This window comes from Eumetopias jubatus, unplaced genomic scaffold (assembly GCF_037043125.1).
Source record: "Eumetopias jubatus isolate StellerSeaLion01/CBP00866 unplaced genomic scaffold, mEumJub1_p1.0 scaffold_13, whole genome shotgun sequence".
Classification (NCBI taxonomy): domain Eukaryota; kingdom Metazoa; phylum Chordata; class Mammalia; order Carnivora; family Otariidae; genus Eumetopias; species Eumetopias jubatus.
The window spans coordinates 89,100,162-89,118,404 of NW_028274819.1; the positions used below are offsets into that span (position 1 = coordinate 89,100,162).

Consider the following 18,243-nt stretch of genomic DNA (forward strand, 5'->3'; position numbering starts at 1 on the left):
CTTCGCTACTGAAGAAGGGAACAGAACGCATGTTGATTTTGAACTTAAAAACTTTTTTTGAACTGATAGCAGAGTCAAAACTGTGAGACCTGTGGAAGGTCTTCCTTGGTGCAAAGGTCAGGTTGGTGGGCTCGAAGGCTCTCACTGCAGCGGGGCTGTCTGGGGACGTATGGTTCTGCAGTGGCCCCAGGACTAGAAAAGGAGATTTCCTGAGTGAGCTTATGTTGGTCAGACTGTCCTCAGGATTCTCTGTAAAAGTACTGCTTACAGTTCACATTTTCGTGTTTGAAAGGACTTGAGGAAATCAATGACAGTAATGAAGGAGCAAAAGAAATGATTAAAAGGAAAGGTGATGGATTCATGAAACACATTAAAGGAGTTAGATTTGTTTAGGAGAAAAAAAGACCTAAATACTTAAAATAACATTTAAAAATCTGATTCTTTTCTGGGGGCATATAAAAGACTATTAAAATTAGTTATTATTTTGCGAGGGTGATATGTGCGTAATACAGTGAAAACCTGTCTCCCTCTCGTTGGTCTTGGCTAGCTATGTTTTTCCCTTGGAGACAGCAACTGTCACTGGTGCTGTCCTTCTGTGCATATTCTGCGTGCGTACTCCCGTGTGTTTCTCCTTCCTCTTCTTCGAAAATGTGAATGGGAGCATTTCATATATACTGTTGTCCACCTCTTTACCTCTTTCTTCTTTGCCTTAGTAGTGTGCCTTAGATTTTGTGTCATATCATGACCAGTAGGGCTGCCTTGTGTTTCTCATTTACCCAACTGTATAGCATTCCATTCTATGGAGATTCCATAATTTGATTATCCAGTTTTCTGTTAAACGAGCAAGTTAGGTGGTTTTTCCTCTTCTATTTTGCTGTTATAAAGTTTACTGCCATGAATATTTCTGTTCATTTCTTATTTCCACCTGTGAAAATAACGTAATTTCCTAGAAAGGGAATTGGTGGGCCAAAAGATGACTATCTGACATGTCAGTGGTTGGTACCAACGTGGCTGTTTTCTGAGGAACAGTTATGTTGTTGCCAGTGTTATAGATGCTATACTTTTCCCTCATTTCCCAGCAGGTCGTTTTATTGCTGCCATGGGCGTCTGCAGTTTAAGTGATGTGTAAAAATGTTGCATGGTTTTGTTTGATCTAATTGTTAAGGTCTTTTAACCTTACAGTATTTATTTTTTTTCTTTAAAAGGCCATGGGCAAGCCTGGAGGCTGTTATGTCCCATTTTGGATACCTGAGCAAGGTGTATCTGGCAGTTATTACTGCGGGGAAGGGAAGATGGGTGTAATATTAGAAGGCATGAAGTTGGGCAGGTCCCTACAGCATGCTTGTTTTCTCTCTGAATTGTGATCCTCCTTAACTGTGAAGTCTGTAACTGTGCCTCTCATTGTGGTTGGCCCAGAAGACTTTTACATATAGTGTTAGCCTTTCTGGCTTTCTGTTTACCTTTCTTAATTCTGAAATCGTGAAATAAGAAAATCCTGCACTTTGAAAAGTTATTTTCTCCACTTATTAACTGGAGACTCGAGTAGAGAAAAATAGTTATTAAATCAATAATTAGTGAACAATCACCTTCATTTGGGTTCTGAGTTTGATTATGTAGGTCACAGAGCCTGAGGCAGTGGGAGGGGCCTGGGTGTCACTGGTGTAGAGCCGTCAGATGCAGTGAGTGTGCTGTATGTGATTTCCTGTCTTTACCCCGACTGTAATTAAAATAGCATGTAGTAGACCGTGGCCTGGCATGATCACATATCACTGTGTATCAGCCACACGCCTGGGTGTACATAAGTAGAGCTGAACACCTTGAACATTGGTGGTGTTCTTTATTCCATGCCTTGAGGTTTAACTTTTTTGAATACAAGATGGAGACTGAAAGTGAGAGTAGCCCTTCAGGAGATGATAGTGTCTTTTGGTTGGATTTTGAAGTTTTAACCGAGATGACTGGCAGTGAAGAGGGAGAGAGGGAAGACAACTTCAGGTAATTATGTAATTCACAGTTCTCTCTCTCACCTTTGTTCCTCTGTCCACTCCCTCCACCCCTGCACCTGTTTCCGATCCTTTCTGTTTTAATCTCTTTTCTGGTAAGACTGTCTTTTCTCAGGGGGAAGGTTTGGAGCTGAAAAGAACAGGTTTCTAGTTGTATATAGCACTCTTCATTCCACAACATGCCCTGAGCTTATAAAATGCATTTTAAATGACTTGTTAGAACACCAGGAAGAGAAGGTGTTAGACAGGTTTTGTAGTAGCATTTCAGGAATTTCAAGTACAGACTCATAATGAATAAACTACCTACCACTCCTTCCTGTGTCTGATTTGCACCTGATAGATTTGATCTGAATTTGAATGTAATAGGTTTTTCTTCCTCTTTTTTTTTTTTTTTTTTTTTACTCAAATGCCCTCATGTATGTGCCCTCATGTGCATGGATGTTTTTGTTGCCTTATTCATGTGTATGAAACATTTTGACTATAAGTACAAATTAATTATTTCATGGCTCTGATCCCTACTCTTGTCTCTGACCTTATATCTCACTCTTCCTTCACCTCTTGCGAATCTTTCTTGGTATTGAATTTCTACTTGTAAATTCATAACTGAAGTGTTTAGGGAATGCCTCCTGACTAAGCAGATCGCAAAGTTTGGTAGCACTAGTGAAGAAAGAGGTCTTATCCAGCTTGTGGAAACAGTGCCATTGGTTTATTAATTGTTACAAATTTTAGAAGGTTTTTTTTCCAAATAGCGTTGGCAGATTCATTATTTTGGAGTTATTAAATCATTTCTTGAAGAAGTTTGTTCTACATATTATCAGTGCCACCCACATGAGCAATTAAACATCTTTATAATTTTACCTATGAGTACTTGGGTAGGTGAACATACCATTATTTACATCAGATCTTGTCTTTATGTTTAATGTTCAAAAAGAGTCTCTGTCAAGTTAAAGAATTTCTTTATCCACAGATTCGATTTTTAAAGTCTAGGATAGGGGTGGCTCAGTCGGTTGAGCATGCCACTCTTGATTTCGGCTCTGCAGTCAGTGGAGAGTCTGCTTGAGATTCTCTCTCTCAGTCTCCCTCTGTTCCTCCCCCTGCTTGTCTTCCCTCGTACTCTCTCTCTATAAAATAAGTAAATAAAGTCTAGGATAAATGGCAGAAAGGACTGATTATAAGGAAGTCTTGGTAACCCACATTAAATTTGCCACTCAGTGGTTAAAATGAATAAGTGTTTTAAATTTGTAGAAAAATTTAATGCAAAGTATGAAAATGAACTATTAGCATATGAAATTCTTTTTTTTGTATCAGCTTTTTCATTCTTCCCATAGTTTTATTTGGCCTTTCTTATTTGAGTAAGCTTCTCTCCCAAGATATGCTGATGTTACATATATTCTTTATAATATGGTCAGTGTCTCATGGACAGTTAGAAAAAATAAAGTATTTATTTTGTCGGTATTAAAACTATTTGACTTCGTGTTAAAATTATAAAAGTTCTTTTGGGTTATTAGTCAAAGGAAAAAACAGTCTGGACTTTGTTGTTGTAATAGATTTGGTACTGTTGTCCTTGATTTACTTGTTAGGCAACAGGAGCCTGTCTGGGATTTTCTTCTGACTGTTAAATTTAAAAACAAATCTGTACAAGATTGAGCTTTCTTTTCCTCAAGACTGTGTGATAGCATTTTCATCCTGAGAAACTGAACTCTAGTGTTTGCATTGTTTTAGGAAACCATGATACAACATAGGGCATTGATCCTTTTTATAGTGATATTTCATATCTGAATGTCATGATGGCTCTCCCAGACCAAATATGTCTTGGAGATTTGATCTTACTTTATTTGAAAGTTCAAGAAAGAGATCTGAGTGAGGCCATATTTCATGTAGTGTTTCTCACCTATTCAGCAGTAAGACATGAGGAAATGCGGCCGCACAGTGCTTTTACCACATTCACAGCAGTGTTCCAGCTAAAATGCCTAACAGAAAAAATGTGTGTGTGGGTGTCGAAGGTGAAGGGTTGGATGGTAGGAGTTGCAGTTGTAACCTTGGGAGAACCAAATAGTAGACTCCGTGTTATGTATGAAAATTGTTTTAGTAAAAGGAGTTTAGTAATTAAGAAAATATACAGAAAAGCCTTAATGTGTTTCTTTAAAATCTGTGCTAATACACATTAAATCAAACTGTCATTGTTTACGTTCTAGTTAATTTCCATTTACACACACACACACACACACACACACAGTGAGGGCAAAAGATTGTGTACTGTTCTTTTTTTCTGAATGGTTTCTAATCTAGGTTTTAAATTCATTCTTAGAAAAATAGCACTGCGTCATTTGAGACACCATGACTGATGAAATCATACCATACCTACAGTGTAGGTTCGTGGTGCTTCCAGCTATCATCTGCTTTAGGAGGAAGCACTCACAGATGGGCATTCATCTCTGTCCAGTAGCTTTTGGAATGGCATTTATTTTTAGACTTGGTTGGAAGAAAGGATACTTTTTCTAACATTCTAGCACTGTGGGGAGTTGCCCAATCTCCTTCATAGCAATAGTTCAAACTTGTCTACCACTGACTCACAAATCTCTCATTTTCTGATTTCTAATTTGTAGAGTGAAGTTGTTACCTACCATTAGCACTATGTTAAAATAGTTCTTTAACTAGAACATTTAGAGATTGTCATAGTCCTTAGAATAGAATAGTCCTTAAGGATCATGAGAAGAGCCCTTCTGTAAATAAGAAGGAGGACTATGAGGTAGAAAAGGAAAAGCAGAGATGTTTTAATTATTTTAAGAGGGTGCCCAGGTGGCTCAGTCAGTTATGCGGCTGCCTTCAGCTCAGGTCATGATCCCAGGATCCTGGTTTCGAGTCCCGCATCGGGCTCCTGCTTCTCAGGGAGTCTGCTTCTCCCTTTGCCTCTCTCACTCTCATGAATAAATAAATAAAATCTTTAAAAAAATTATTTTAAGAAAGAAAAATTTAATTTTGGAGTTGTTATATGCAGTGTATTAAGCCAAATATGTTATATACAATATGTCACTTATCAATCCTATAGAGTAGGTAATATTTTTCCCATTTTCCAGATGAGGAGATTGTCACTCAGAAAGTCACACATAGACCACATTGTAGGTATATGGTAGAGCAAAATTTTGAACCCAGGTGTAATTGAATTTGAAAGTGAAAGAGTTCAGTGAAATATTTAGCAGCTAAATGTTATGCTCTGGTAAGTAATAACTTTTAAGAGACTTCTAAGTTGACATCTTAGTTCTGAAATTCCTTCTTATGAAGGGATTTTGAGCAATGGTGATGTATATACAATGAACACAAAAATGAACTAATGAATACAATAAATGTGATCTTTTAGAGATATGACCTCTAGGACACCTAGCAATTATTACTAACACTTGGTCATGAAAGGTCCTGGTTCTTTGGCATTTAAGATTAGAAATGTTTATCATATAATCTAGTTTAGTCTTTTCTGGAATTACTGACAGATACATAGACTGGCAAGTATGACATATATAGTTCAAAACACAGAGATGATATAGTGCATAAGTGAACGACATCTTTAAAACTGTACTTTTATTTTAATTAATTAATTAATTTAGAGCATGAGCAGGGAGAGGGGCAGAGAGAAAGGGAGAGTGAAAATTCCAAGCAGAGTCTGCAGTGAGCATGGAGCCCAAAGTTGGGCTTGATCCTACAACCCGGAGATCATGACCTGAGCCAAAACTAAGAGTCTGTTGCTCAACGGACTGAGCCACCCAGGTGCCCCATAGAACTGTGTACTTTTAAAATCAGTCTGTAGATGCCCAGATCTCTCAATCAGATCTTTGCTTGTATCTTCATAATAATGTGATTTTAAGTGAGAAACTTCTAACTTTAAACTAGATGATTTGGTGAACATATTTTAATTTTTTGCAATGTCTTTATTGGTTTGTAGCATCATAAGACTAATAATAGTTCATATACTTGATTGGTTGGTTGGTTGCTTTATTAATTTTCTGCCTTATTTGAAATGATACTGTGAGTTAGAAGATACTGCAGAAATCCAAATAGGTAACAATGGCTTGGAATATGGTATTATATTTCCTCTAGGTTCTTGCTTTTTTCTTTTAAATCTAGAATGATTTATTTTGATGGGCTATATTTTTCTGGAAGCCTGTAAAGCTGTTCCACAGTTCCCTGCTTTTAATACCATGACTGTTTTTTTGTTGTTGTCTGCAGAAATTACTGCTTTTGGGATCCCCGGTTAGTGTTTTTTTTTTTTTTTTTTTTTTTTTTAAAGTAGGCTTCATGCCCAGTGTGGAGCCCAACACAGAACTGAACTCACGACCCTGAGATCAAGACCTGAGCTGGAGAGATCAAGAGTCGGATACTCCACCGACTGAGCCACCCAGGCGCCCCTCCACCATCCCAGTCAGTTTTTATGAGCCTGGAAGGATAGAGAGGTAGCATTAACAATTACCCAAAGACATATATTACCAGTATCACAACCCAGGTCTATTTTATAGTATGTGACTTCTCATAGGCATTTTACCCTTTAATAATCTGCTATATCTGATACCAAAAAAAGATGTGTATATTTAAAAAAATGATTCTGTAACATTGGATTTATGATCTGGAATATAGATTAGCCCTTAAAATATTCTTTCAACATAAAATACAATTTTCCCCAAGCATAATCTTATCAGTGTCACAAAGATAATAAATTTAATTGTGATCCACAAAGTCTGATGTGAACATCACTTAATCTCAGAAAATTTTATGCAGTATTGGAGTCTAGCCTTTAGGCCGTCTTTATAATCTGTGAAATAAATCTGTCTTAACCATGAGGCATGTTAGTACAAGGCTTTCTTGGTATTTCAGTAATTAAACTCTTTGGGATGGAATCCAAGGTGAACCTTTATTATATCTATCTGTATGAGTTTTTTGATGTTTAAGAAGGGCCTTAGAGTACAGAAACTATATAAAACTATATGAAAGTTCCTGGCTATCAGGTTATTTATTTAAACATTTAAAAACCAATTTTTCCTTTACCTTTGTATTTAACTTAAACATTAAAACTCCCTTAAGCAGTCATTTGCATGTTCAGACTTAGTAAATGAAGATTTCTGAAACATATAAAGCTCTGTTTATAAATGTGATATAGTCAGTTCCCTTAAAAAAAAAAAATCAAGTGACAGCCAAGACTAAAATCAGAACAAGCAAAACCTTTCTAGATACTTAATTTTAGAAGATCTGATACACTTTTACTTACCATTAATGATTAGCTTCCCTTTCCATGCTTATATTGAAATATGCATTTTCTTTATTATTTGAAAATCAAAGAATTTCTTCCATTTAGGTGTGCTGTTTTTTTCTACCATGGTTCTCTTTTTTTCTCTACCTCCCCTTCTCTTAAGATCTTAAGACTACTGTTCCGTCTTCTTTCTCTCAGTCCCCTTTGGATACTCCTAAATTTACCATGATTTTACGCTACCAGAAACCCTAGTTTTTTGCTAATATGTTTTAATGTTTTTGGTCATTTATTCATATTTAATTATATGTATCATTGCTTAGTGCTTACTGTTGTTTCCTTCTTATCATCTTCCATCTTAACGTGTCTCTTCAGGTTCATTTGTTTCCTGGTGGATATTTTCTTGAGTATTTTGTTGGCATAAGTTCTGTGAGCGACGTATTCTGACTTTTTGCATTGCTCATGCCATTTTCCCCCCTTTTCTTTCATAGGTAACTTGTACTTTCTGTCTGAATGCTTGTAACCTTTTTTTTTAATCCTTAGTTTGCATGTATTTTATCATCAGTTCTTCAGCTTGGAGCTCAGTGACTTTCAATCCATAGATTCAGACCTTCATGTTAGGACAGATTTTTTATTGTTACCTATTATTTATTTAATTGTTGCCTCTCTATCTGCAGTAATTGTCTCCTTGTGAAACTTATTTCTTGCATATCAAGTCTCCTTAATCTGTCCTTTACTCATGGTATATTTCTCTTTACATTTTTATTTTTTGATTTGATGTATTTCTTGTACTTGTTCTTTAGACCACTAATAAAATCTTTAATCTTCCAAATTCAATCTGAGTAGGAACATAATTTTAAAGTGTTGTTTTTCATATATAGATATAGCATATACACTGGCACATGTAAATAATACATTTATGCTATTGTGTTCTTCAGCTTTGTGACTTTATTCATTCTGTACATGTGCTGTTTTTTCTGACTGAACAGAATTTATGCTTTTTTTTTTTTTTAAAGATTTATTTATTTATTTTGAGAGAGTGAGAATGAGAGAGAGAGAGTACATGAGAGCGGGGAGGGTTAGAGGGAGAAGCAGGCCCCTCGCCGAGCAGGGAGCCTGATGCGGGACTCAATCCCGGGACTCCAGGATCATGACCTGAGCCGAAGGCAGTTGCTTAACCAACTGAGCCACCCAGGTGCCCCGAATTTATGCTTTCAACTACTAAGCTAGATATCTGCCCTTCTTTGCCTCCAACTGTTCTTTTTAGTAGTCCCATGATGCATATAGCTTCTCGTAGGTGCAAACACCCACATTAGGAGCCCTAGTTCTTCTAATTGATGGTTTAATTTCTTTACAGAGTAATTTTACAGTTTTTATTAATTCCTTGGGGGCAGATACCTCTTTTGTTGTGGCGAGAAGTGGGAGTGTAGCCTCCTTCAGCCTCTCTGTTTCTCGTTTGGTTTACCAGTCAGTAAGATCCCACTTGATTTTTGTCTTCCAGAAGTTTATCAAGATATCTGGTCTGCTGATTCCACCCATATCATTCTGCTGAAGATTTATTTCCTGTTATTTAGCTTTCAGAGACTTTTCAGAGACTTAGGGTCGGTTTCTTAACAAATATGTGCCTTCTTGAATTGGAAGTCTACTGGTACTTTTTTCCATGACTTTTGAGAGGAAACCTCTGAAGAGAGCATTCAGTGAGGCAGAATCTTGGTGTCTGTTACCCAGTCTGATGGGTCCCTAGAGACGTGAATGGCTTGTTTCATTGTCTTCTGCAGGATGTAAATTGGAAACTATCAGGAGAAAACAGTCTGCCAGATCTGGAGTGACTGAGATGTGTTAATGCATTTCAATGTTCCTATCTGCAGAACAGCGCTATTAATAGTGCATCAGATAGTAACTAGTTAGAAGATGTAATAGATGAAAAGGTGCCAATTTTAAGAACAAAAAAATAAAACACCGAAATAAATTTAATAAGGAACTAAGACATATTTGAAGAAAATATAAAGCATTACTGAAGGACATAAAAGAAGTTTGGAAGAAATGAAAAGATACACCTTGTTCATAGCTGGGAATATTCAGTATCATCGAGATGTCAGTTTATTATAAATTCACGTGATAATAAGAATGCTTTTTTAAAAACTTAGACAAATTGATCTTGAAATAAGTTGATCTTGGTTTAATAACTTTGCCAAGGAACTTTGGGAAGACCAAAAGAAGCAAGGACTAATGGAACCAGATATTGTACTATAAAGTCTCTATAATTAAAACCTTGTGGTGCTGATAACTGAACAGAAGGCATAATGGGATAGAATGGAAAGCCTAGAAATACACTCAAACACATAGGAAGACTTAGATATGATGAAGATGGCGTCTCAAAAACTGATAGGGACAATGTGTGCTATTCAGTAAGTACTTTGAGGGAAACTGGATACACATCAGTGGAAAATAAAAAAATCGAAGTTCTACCTCATAGCAAGGATAAATTCCAAAATGATCAAAGATATAAGTGTATTAAATGAAATCATAAAAATTTTAAAAGAACAAATGGGAAAATTAAAAAAAATAATTTGGGGATGGGAAGGCTTTTAGAGCTATAATTTAAGATGCAAAACCCATAAAGGAAAGAGTTATGAAATTTAACTACATGAAATATAAAACATCTGTATTATAAAAAATAAGGACAAATGACAGCCTGGGAAAAATACTTGGAACTCATATTACAGATGAGGGACTAATATCTTTAATATATAAAGAACTAAAAGTAGATAGGAAAAGACCAACCCAATAGAAACATGGGCTAATGTATCAAAAGGATTTTTTTCATTGTGGAGAATTTGTTCTTCAGATATACTTGCACATATGTAGAAACAACATATTTACAAATTTACTGTAGCATTGTTTGTAATTCCAAAAGATTGGAAATAATTCAAGAACCCATCAGTAGGGGACTGGTTAAATTATGGAATATATGCACAGTGGAATATTGTACAGTTGTGAAAACAGCAAAGAAGCTCTTTATATACTCATGGAAATTAGAATACTCCAGGAAATATTAGAAAACTACTCAGTGGTGGATAAATATACTTTTCAGCAAAAAGTGGGTTGATAGTGGAGGAATAAAACTGTTCTTCCATTTTTTTTTACACAAAGAGCAGCATATTTACACATTGTTTTTGTATTTGTTATGGATATATTCTTAATACATGTGAAAAATTATATATGAATAGATATATTCATAAAGTCTGGAAGAATATATAAGGTAGGGAGCTTGATGGGTAGGAATTGAGCAGGATTTTTGTCTGATAAAATTATAATACCTATTAAGAATTACAGCATATCTGGCATTTTCAGTTGGAAATGACTACAACTCAATTCCACTGGCTTGAGCAAACCTCTGTTCTATTTTCACCACCAAAACAGCTGACCCCATTAGTGTTACAAGTTCAGTTTCTTTATTTTCTGGGAATTCTGGGAATATTGGATTTATGTAAGCATTTAATAGTGTATATAAAGTAACCAGAATAGAGTTCCTATATTTTAAGCGGCTTTATAATCTAATTTATTAATATTCTCTGAAGGTAGGAAAATATGTTACTCCTATGATGACAGTTAATGACTATTAGTTACAGACATAACTAACACCTTGCATCTTCAGTTTTACAACTTCAGCCATGGGTAAAATAAACAGAACCCAAACTCACTACCTACAGAAAGAGCTCTTCTTTGTAGTGAAATTGAGTCATATTCTTTCACAAACAGACAGATATAAATTGAGTAACAAACCCAATTCTCTCTTGTCTGTGATAGAGTGTAGATACCTATCTCTTATTTGTAAAATATCACCACATGCTCAGACCATAAAATGACTTCCTAATCATTTCCCATACCATTGGGGAACAGCTTATTGGCCATAAGTGTCACAGAACCAGAACCAAACTTAGCAAAGAACCAACAATAAACAAAAACAAAGATTAAGGGAATACAAGGAGAAAGGTAAAATTCTGTTATTGCTTGGAGTTTACTCCAGGGATCAAGAAAAGATATGCCTGAGTGTAAGCAGTACCTTAGGTAGCACTTCTCAGGCAATGTGTCACTTGGACTTCTCTGTGGAATTTAACACTGTCAAATACAATTTTTCATAAGCTATGAACAAGATTCGTACAAAGATAAAGTGAATATGTTTCAGAGATTTAAATACTTTTTAAATGAGGGAGATGGTAAGGCTGGTTCACACAATTTGAGGAAAGTTTTATTTTCTCCTTTTTCCTTTTGCTTGAAAATATGCAGGTTCAAATCTGATGTTTTACAGAAAACTCTTGTAAATAAAGCATTAGATTCTTTAGGTTTTATGGTTGGTAATCTTAACACTCTGTCTTTTCTGTTAGATTTGAAACTATAATTAATCACTAAGGGTAAGATTGCCCATAATTTAAGAAGCATGGAACGAAAGGATCAATTAAATAAATAGATAATAAGTTTTTATGGAGTTGATTTAGTGTTATATGACACAAAATATATATAATATAATTTATAAACCTTTTAAAATGTGTAGTATTTACTGATAAACTTTTTATTTTATACTTTCATTAAGGTATAACTTACATATAATAAAATCCACAAATCATGAGTGTATAGCTTGAAGAATTTATATAAATGTATATATCCATGTAAACACAACCCAATTAAGATATAAATTAACTTTAGCATGCCACAAGATCCTTGCCCCTCCTAGTCAATACCTGTCCCAAAGGTAACCATTATTTTGACTTCTGTCACAGTAGATTTGTTTTGCCTGTCCTTGAACTTCATGTAAATAAAATTATACAACATGTACTCTTTCCCCCTCCAGCTTTATAGAGCTATAATTGTCATATAATATTGCTTAAGATGTTCAACATGATGAATTGATAACACTTACTTATTGAGATTAGCATATACTTTTGTCTGGCTTGTGTTTCTCAACACTTAGGGGATTTATCCATTTCTTACAAATGGCAGCAATAATTCTTTTTCATTTCTGTGTAGTTTTATATGGAAAATAGTGCAGATTACTTACCTGTTGCATTTGGCTTACCCCCATTATTAAATGTATGATAACAGTATGTATAAATATTTGATTTTTGCATTTGACCTTACTTCCTGTGATTTTGCTGAATATCTTAACACATTGTGTCATCTTCAAGTGATGACAGTTCTATTTTTCCCTTCTTATTTATTTATTTATTTATTTATTTATTTATTTTTAAGTTAGGCTCCATGCCCAGAGCAGGGTTTCAACTCACAACCCTGAGATCAAGACCAAAGGTGACATTGAGTTGGATGCTTAACTGATGAGCCACTCAGGCCCCTTCCCTTCTAATTTTTATACCTTTTATTTCTTTTTTTTAAAAAAAACAAATACATCAAGTATAATGTTGTATAGAAGACATTCTTATCTTGTTCTAACCTTATTGACCATGCTTGTCATTAGGAAAGCATCAGTATTTCACCATTAACTATGATGTTATCTCTCTGTGTGTTTTAATAACCTTCATGTATCTATATTCAGATAAATTATGACTAGGTATTAAATTTTACCTATTAAAATGACATAATGTTTTTATTCCTTTATTTTAATCCTATGGTCAGTTATAGCAATTGATTTTAGAATGTTAAAACAGTTTGCATTTTGGACTAAAACTTACTTGGACATGGTGTGTATATATATATATATCCTTTTTGTAAACCAGTGGGTTTGATTTGTTACTACTTTGTTTAGAAGTTCTGTAGCTATGTTAATGATATTGACCTATAGTTTTCTTTTCTATTAATGTCTTTATCAGCTTTTGTTATGAAGACTGTCCTACCTCATGGAACAGGTTGAAAAGGGGTCTTCCTTTTATTTTTTTACTCTGGGGGAGTATAATATTGCTATAATTTATTCCTTGAATGTTGGAAAGAATTCACCAATGAATCCATTTGGGCCTGGAGTTTTCTCACAGATTCAGCTTCTTTAAAGCTATAGGACTTTTCAAAATTATTTGGTTTCTTGTTTCAGTTTTGGTAAGTTGTGTTCTTCAGGGAATTTGTCCATTTCAATGAAATTCACAAATATATTGGGATAAAGTTGTTTGTAATGTCCTCAGAATCTTTTTGTCTATAGGCTTTTTAGTTATAAGTTTCTTTTCATTGTTTACATTTTGTGTTCTGTTTTTTTTTCTTGATGAAACTTCCTGGGTGTTATCTATTTTATTAATCTTTCAAAGAGTCGGCTTTCTATTTCACTGATTTTTTATTTAAACATTTTTTTTCCTTCTTTCTACTTTCTTGGAATAATGTGCTATTCTTTTTCTAGCTTTTGTAATAGAAGCTTAGAACATTTGTTTTCAACTTGCCTTATTTCCAGTAACATGCATTTAGAGGTCTGAAATTTGCTGTTTTAGTTGTATACCATACGTTTTAACCTGTTGTATTTTTATTATCATTCAGATAAAAATATTTTCTCATTTTCATTGTGGTTTCATGTATTCAATTCATGAATTACTCAGAATTGTGTTTTGTTATTTCCTACATTTCGGAGAATTTCTAGTTATCTTCCAGTAATTGATTTTTAGTGTAATCCTGTACTGGTCACAAAACACTTCATTCATGTTAAATTCTTTATATTTGTTGAGACCTACTTCATTGTCTAGATTATGTTCTCTTGGTAAATGTTTAATATACTGTTGAAAAGAATATATATTCTGCAGTTGTTAGGTTTAATGTTCTAGTTCAGGTTAAAAAGGTGGGTTGTTCAGATCTCCTATATACTTATGATTTTTTTTTTGTCTTCTTAATCTGTCACTCATTGAGAAATATCTGTTAAAATCTGCAACTGTAATTGTGGATTTATTTATTTTCTTTTTTGTTCTTTTAGGTTTTGCTTTATGTATTGTGAAGCTGAGTTATTTGTTGCATATAGATTTTTGTTTATTATATCATGCTTACTTAACACTTCCTTTAAAAAGATTTTTTATTTATTCACTTCAGAGAGAGTGAGCATGAGCAGGGGAGAGGGCTAGAGGGAGAGGGAGAAGCAGATTCCCTGCTAACTAAGGATCCCTACGTGGGGCTCTATCTGAGCACCCTGGGACCATGACCTGAGCTGAAGGCAGACGCTTAACCAATCGAGCCACCCAGACGCCCTGCTTACTTAACATTTTTATCATGAAATGTCCCCCTTTAAAAAGTATTTTAATTGGAATTTTTAGTCCATTTAATTTTTTATTAATATATAATTTACATACTATAAGATTCACTCTCTTATTAAAGTATACAGTTAAGTGGTTTTTATATATTCATGAAGTTGCACAACCATCACCACTGTCTAATCCTTGAATATTTCAGAAAGAAATCTCTTACTCATTAGTTCCGACATACTTCAGAGATATGGGTTTGGTTCTAGACCACCACAATAAAGTGAATATCACAGTAAAGTGAATCAAATGATTTTTTTTGTTTCTTAGTGCATATAAAGTTTATGTTTACACTATACTGTAGTTTAAGTGAACAATAGCATTATCTCTAAAAAAACATACATACCTTAGTTATGAAATATTTTATTGCTAAATAATGCTACTCATCATCTGAGCTTTTAGCAGGTTGTAATCTTTTTGCTGATGGAATGTCTTGCCTTAGTGTTGATGGCAGCTGACTGATCAGGGTGGTGGTTGCTAAATGTTGAGGTGGCTGTAGCAACTTTTTAACATAAGACAGCGTTGAAGTTGGCTTCATCGATTCAGTCTTCCTTTCATGAGTGGTTTCTCTGTTGCATGTGATCCTATTTGATAGCATTTTAACCACAGTAGAACGTCTTTCAGAATTGAAGTTAGTCCTCTCAAATCCTGCCACTGCTTTATCAACTAAGTGTATGTGATATTCAAAATCTTCTGTTGTCATTTCAACAGTGTTAACAGAATGTTCACCAGGAGTATATCCCATCTCAAGAAACCACTTTCTTTGCTCATCCATGAAAGCAACTCCTTATCCATTCAAGTTTTATAATGAAATTGCAGCAGTTCAGTCCCATCTTTAGGTTCTAGTTCTAATTCTAGTTTTCTTGTTCTTTCCACCACATTTGTAGTTACTTACTCCAAGTCTTGAACCCCTCAGAGTCATCCATGAGGGTTAGAATAAACTTCTTCCAGTGTCCTGTTTATGTTGATATTTTGGCCTCTTCCAGTCAATCAGATGAATGTTCTTAATGGCATCTAGAATGTTGAATCCTTTGCAGAAGATTTTCAGTTTACTTTGCCCATATCCATCAGAGGAATCACTGCCTATGGCAGCTATAGCCTTATGAAGTGTATTTTTTAAATAATAAGACTTGAAAGTTGAAAATAACTCCTTAATCCAAGGGCTGCAGAATGGATATTGTATTAACAGGAATGAAAACAACATTAATTTCATTGTACATCTCCATCGAACCTCTTGGGTGACTAGATGCATTGTCAGTGAGCAGTAATGTTTTGAAAGGAATCTGAACAGTAGGTCTCAACAGTGGGCTTAAAATATTCAGTAAATCATGTTGTAAACAGATGTGCTGTCATCCAGGCTTTGTTGTTTCATTTACAGAGCTCAGGCAGAGTAGATTTAGTATAATTCCTAAGGGTCTTAGCATTTACAGAATGGTAAATGAGCACTGGCTTCAACTTAAAGTTACTAGCTGCATTAGCTCCTAACAAGAGAGCCAGCCTGTCTTTTAAATCTTTGAAGCCAGGTGTTGACCTCTGTTGAAATTCTAGATGGCATCTTCTAATTTAAGGCTGTTTTGTCTATATTGAAAATCTATTGTTTAGGGTAGCTACCTTCATTAATTATCCTAGCTAAATCTACTGGATAACTTGCTACAGCTTCTGCATCAGCACTTGCTCCTTCACTTTGCACTGTTACAGAGATGGCTGGCTGCTTTTCTTAAACTTCATGAATTAACTTCTGCTAGTTTCAACCTCTTCTGTAGCTTCCTCATCTCTCTCAGCCTTCACAGAATGGAAGAGAGTTAGAGCCTTGCTCTGGATTAGGCTTTGACTTTAAGGGAATGTTGTGGCTGGTTCAGTCTTCTCTCCAGACCACTAAAATTTTCTCCCTATGAGTGATAAGGCTGTTTTGCTTTTTTATCATCCATGTGTTTGCTTGAGTAGGAAATGCAAGAATTTTCTATTTGGCATAAGAGACCTAGCTTTTGGCTTATCTTGGCTTTTGACACAACTTCTCCACTAAACTTAATAATTTCTAGCTTTTGATATAAAGTGAGAGGCATTTGGGGGAAAAAAAGGGGTGCTTGGGTGGCTCAGACGGTTAAGTATCTGACTCTTGATTTCGGCTCAGTTCATGATCTCAGGCTTGTGAGATCGAGTCCTGCATCCAGTTCTGTGCTGGGTACGGAGCCTGCTTAAGATTCTCTCTCTCCCTTTCCCTCTGACCATCCCCTTACTCTCCTTCTCTAAAAAAAAAAAAAAATTATAAAAATAAAGTGAGAGACATTTGACTCTTCTTTCACTTGAATACTTAGAGACTATTTTAGAGTTATTAATTGGCCTAATATCTATATTGTTTTGTTTCAGAATAGGGAGGTATGAGGAGAGGGAGAGAGGTGGGGGAATGGCTGGTTGGTGGAGCAGTCAGAACACAATGGCCAGTTGGTAGGGGGGAATCAGAAAAATGCATTTATTAGGTTTGGTATCTTATGTAGCCGTAGTTAGTGGCACCCTAAAACAATTATAATGATAAAATCAGAGATAACAGATTACAGATTGCCATAACAAATACAATAGCAATGAAAAAGTTTGAAATACTGGGAATTACTAAAATGTAACAAAGACATGAAGTGAGCAAGTGCTGTTGGAAAAATGGTGCTGATAGACTTTCTCAACACGGGGTTACAACAAACCTTCAATTTGTAAAAAAATGCAGTATCTGTGAAGTATAATAAAGTGAAGAGCAATGAAATGAGGTATGCCTGTGATAATTTTCCCTGTCTTCCTCTTCCCAACCCCTGGCAAACACCAAATATACTTTTTGTCCCCCTATGAATTTGACTCTTTTTGGACATTTTGTATATATGCAGTAATAAAATAAATGGTCTTTTGTGTCTGACTTCTTTCATGTAGCATGTTTTAACTATTCATTCTTGTGGTAGGATGAATCAGCATTTCATTCTTTTTGTTTTTATGGTTGAATTATTGTGTAGATTTGGTACATTTTGTCCATTCTTCAGGTGATAAGCATTTTGGTTGTTTCTACTTTTTGGATATTATAACTAATACTGGTATGAATATTCATGTATAAATTCATGGTGGACATATGTTTTTATTTTTCTTGGTTAAATATTTAGGAATGGAACTGCTGAATTATATGGTATTTCTCTATTTAATATTTTGAGAAACTGCCAAACTATTTTCTACCATTGGCTGTACCATTTAAATTCCTACCTGCAATGAATGAAGGTTCCAGTTGCTCCACATGTTTGCTAACTAGTCTGGTCCTTTTTTTATAATTATCAATAATATATTTGAATTAAATTCTGCCACCTTCATACTTATTTTTAAATTTGTCTTGTTCTTTCTTTGTACCTTTATTCTTCCTTTCTCTGCTTTCTTCTGGGTTAATCAAACATGTTTTATTTTAAAAGATTTTCTCCTCTATCAGCTTTTTAGTTATACAGTTATTTAGTTTTATTCTAGTAGTTACTATAAAATTGCAACATATATCTGACTTACTGTATTCTTTTCGAAAATAGTGCTTATTTCATTTCCCAGCCAATAGACAACCACTATATGTTGGTCCTACTATTTGTGCTTTTTTATGTCTATTATAAAACTTATAGGATATTATTTTTATTTTTATGTCAGTTTTTAAACCATTATTTACTTATATTTTCTCACTTTTTCCTTCAGTGTGGTTTTCATGAATTTCTATAGTTTTGGGATCAGTTTTCTTCAGTCAAAAGAACTCTACTATTTCTTTTATTGTAGGTCTCTTGGTGGCAAA

The 18,243-nt window shown here is 34.7% G+C and overlaps 1 protein-coding gene across 1 annotated transcript in view; it reads left to right on the forward strand.

Moving 5' to 3' along the window:
* Window positions 1–1,876: 1,876 nt before the first annotated feature.
* ARHGAP32 (Rho GTPase activating protein 32) overlaps window positions 1,877–18,243 on the forward strand; it is a 215,929-nt gene continuing 199,562 nt past the window's right edge. The window contains exon 1 of the mRNA XM_028120847.2: window positions 1,877–1,992. Coding sequence (XP_027976648.1) covers window positions 1,877–1,992 — 116 coding nt within the window. The remainder of the gene's footprint in view (window positions 1,993–18,243) is intronic.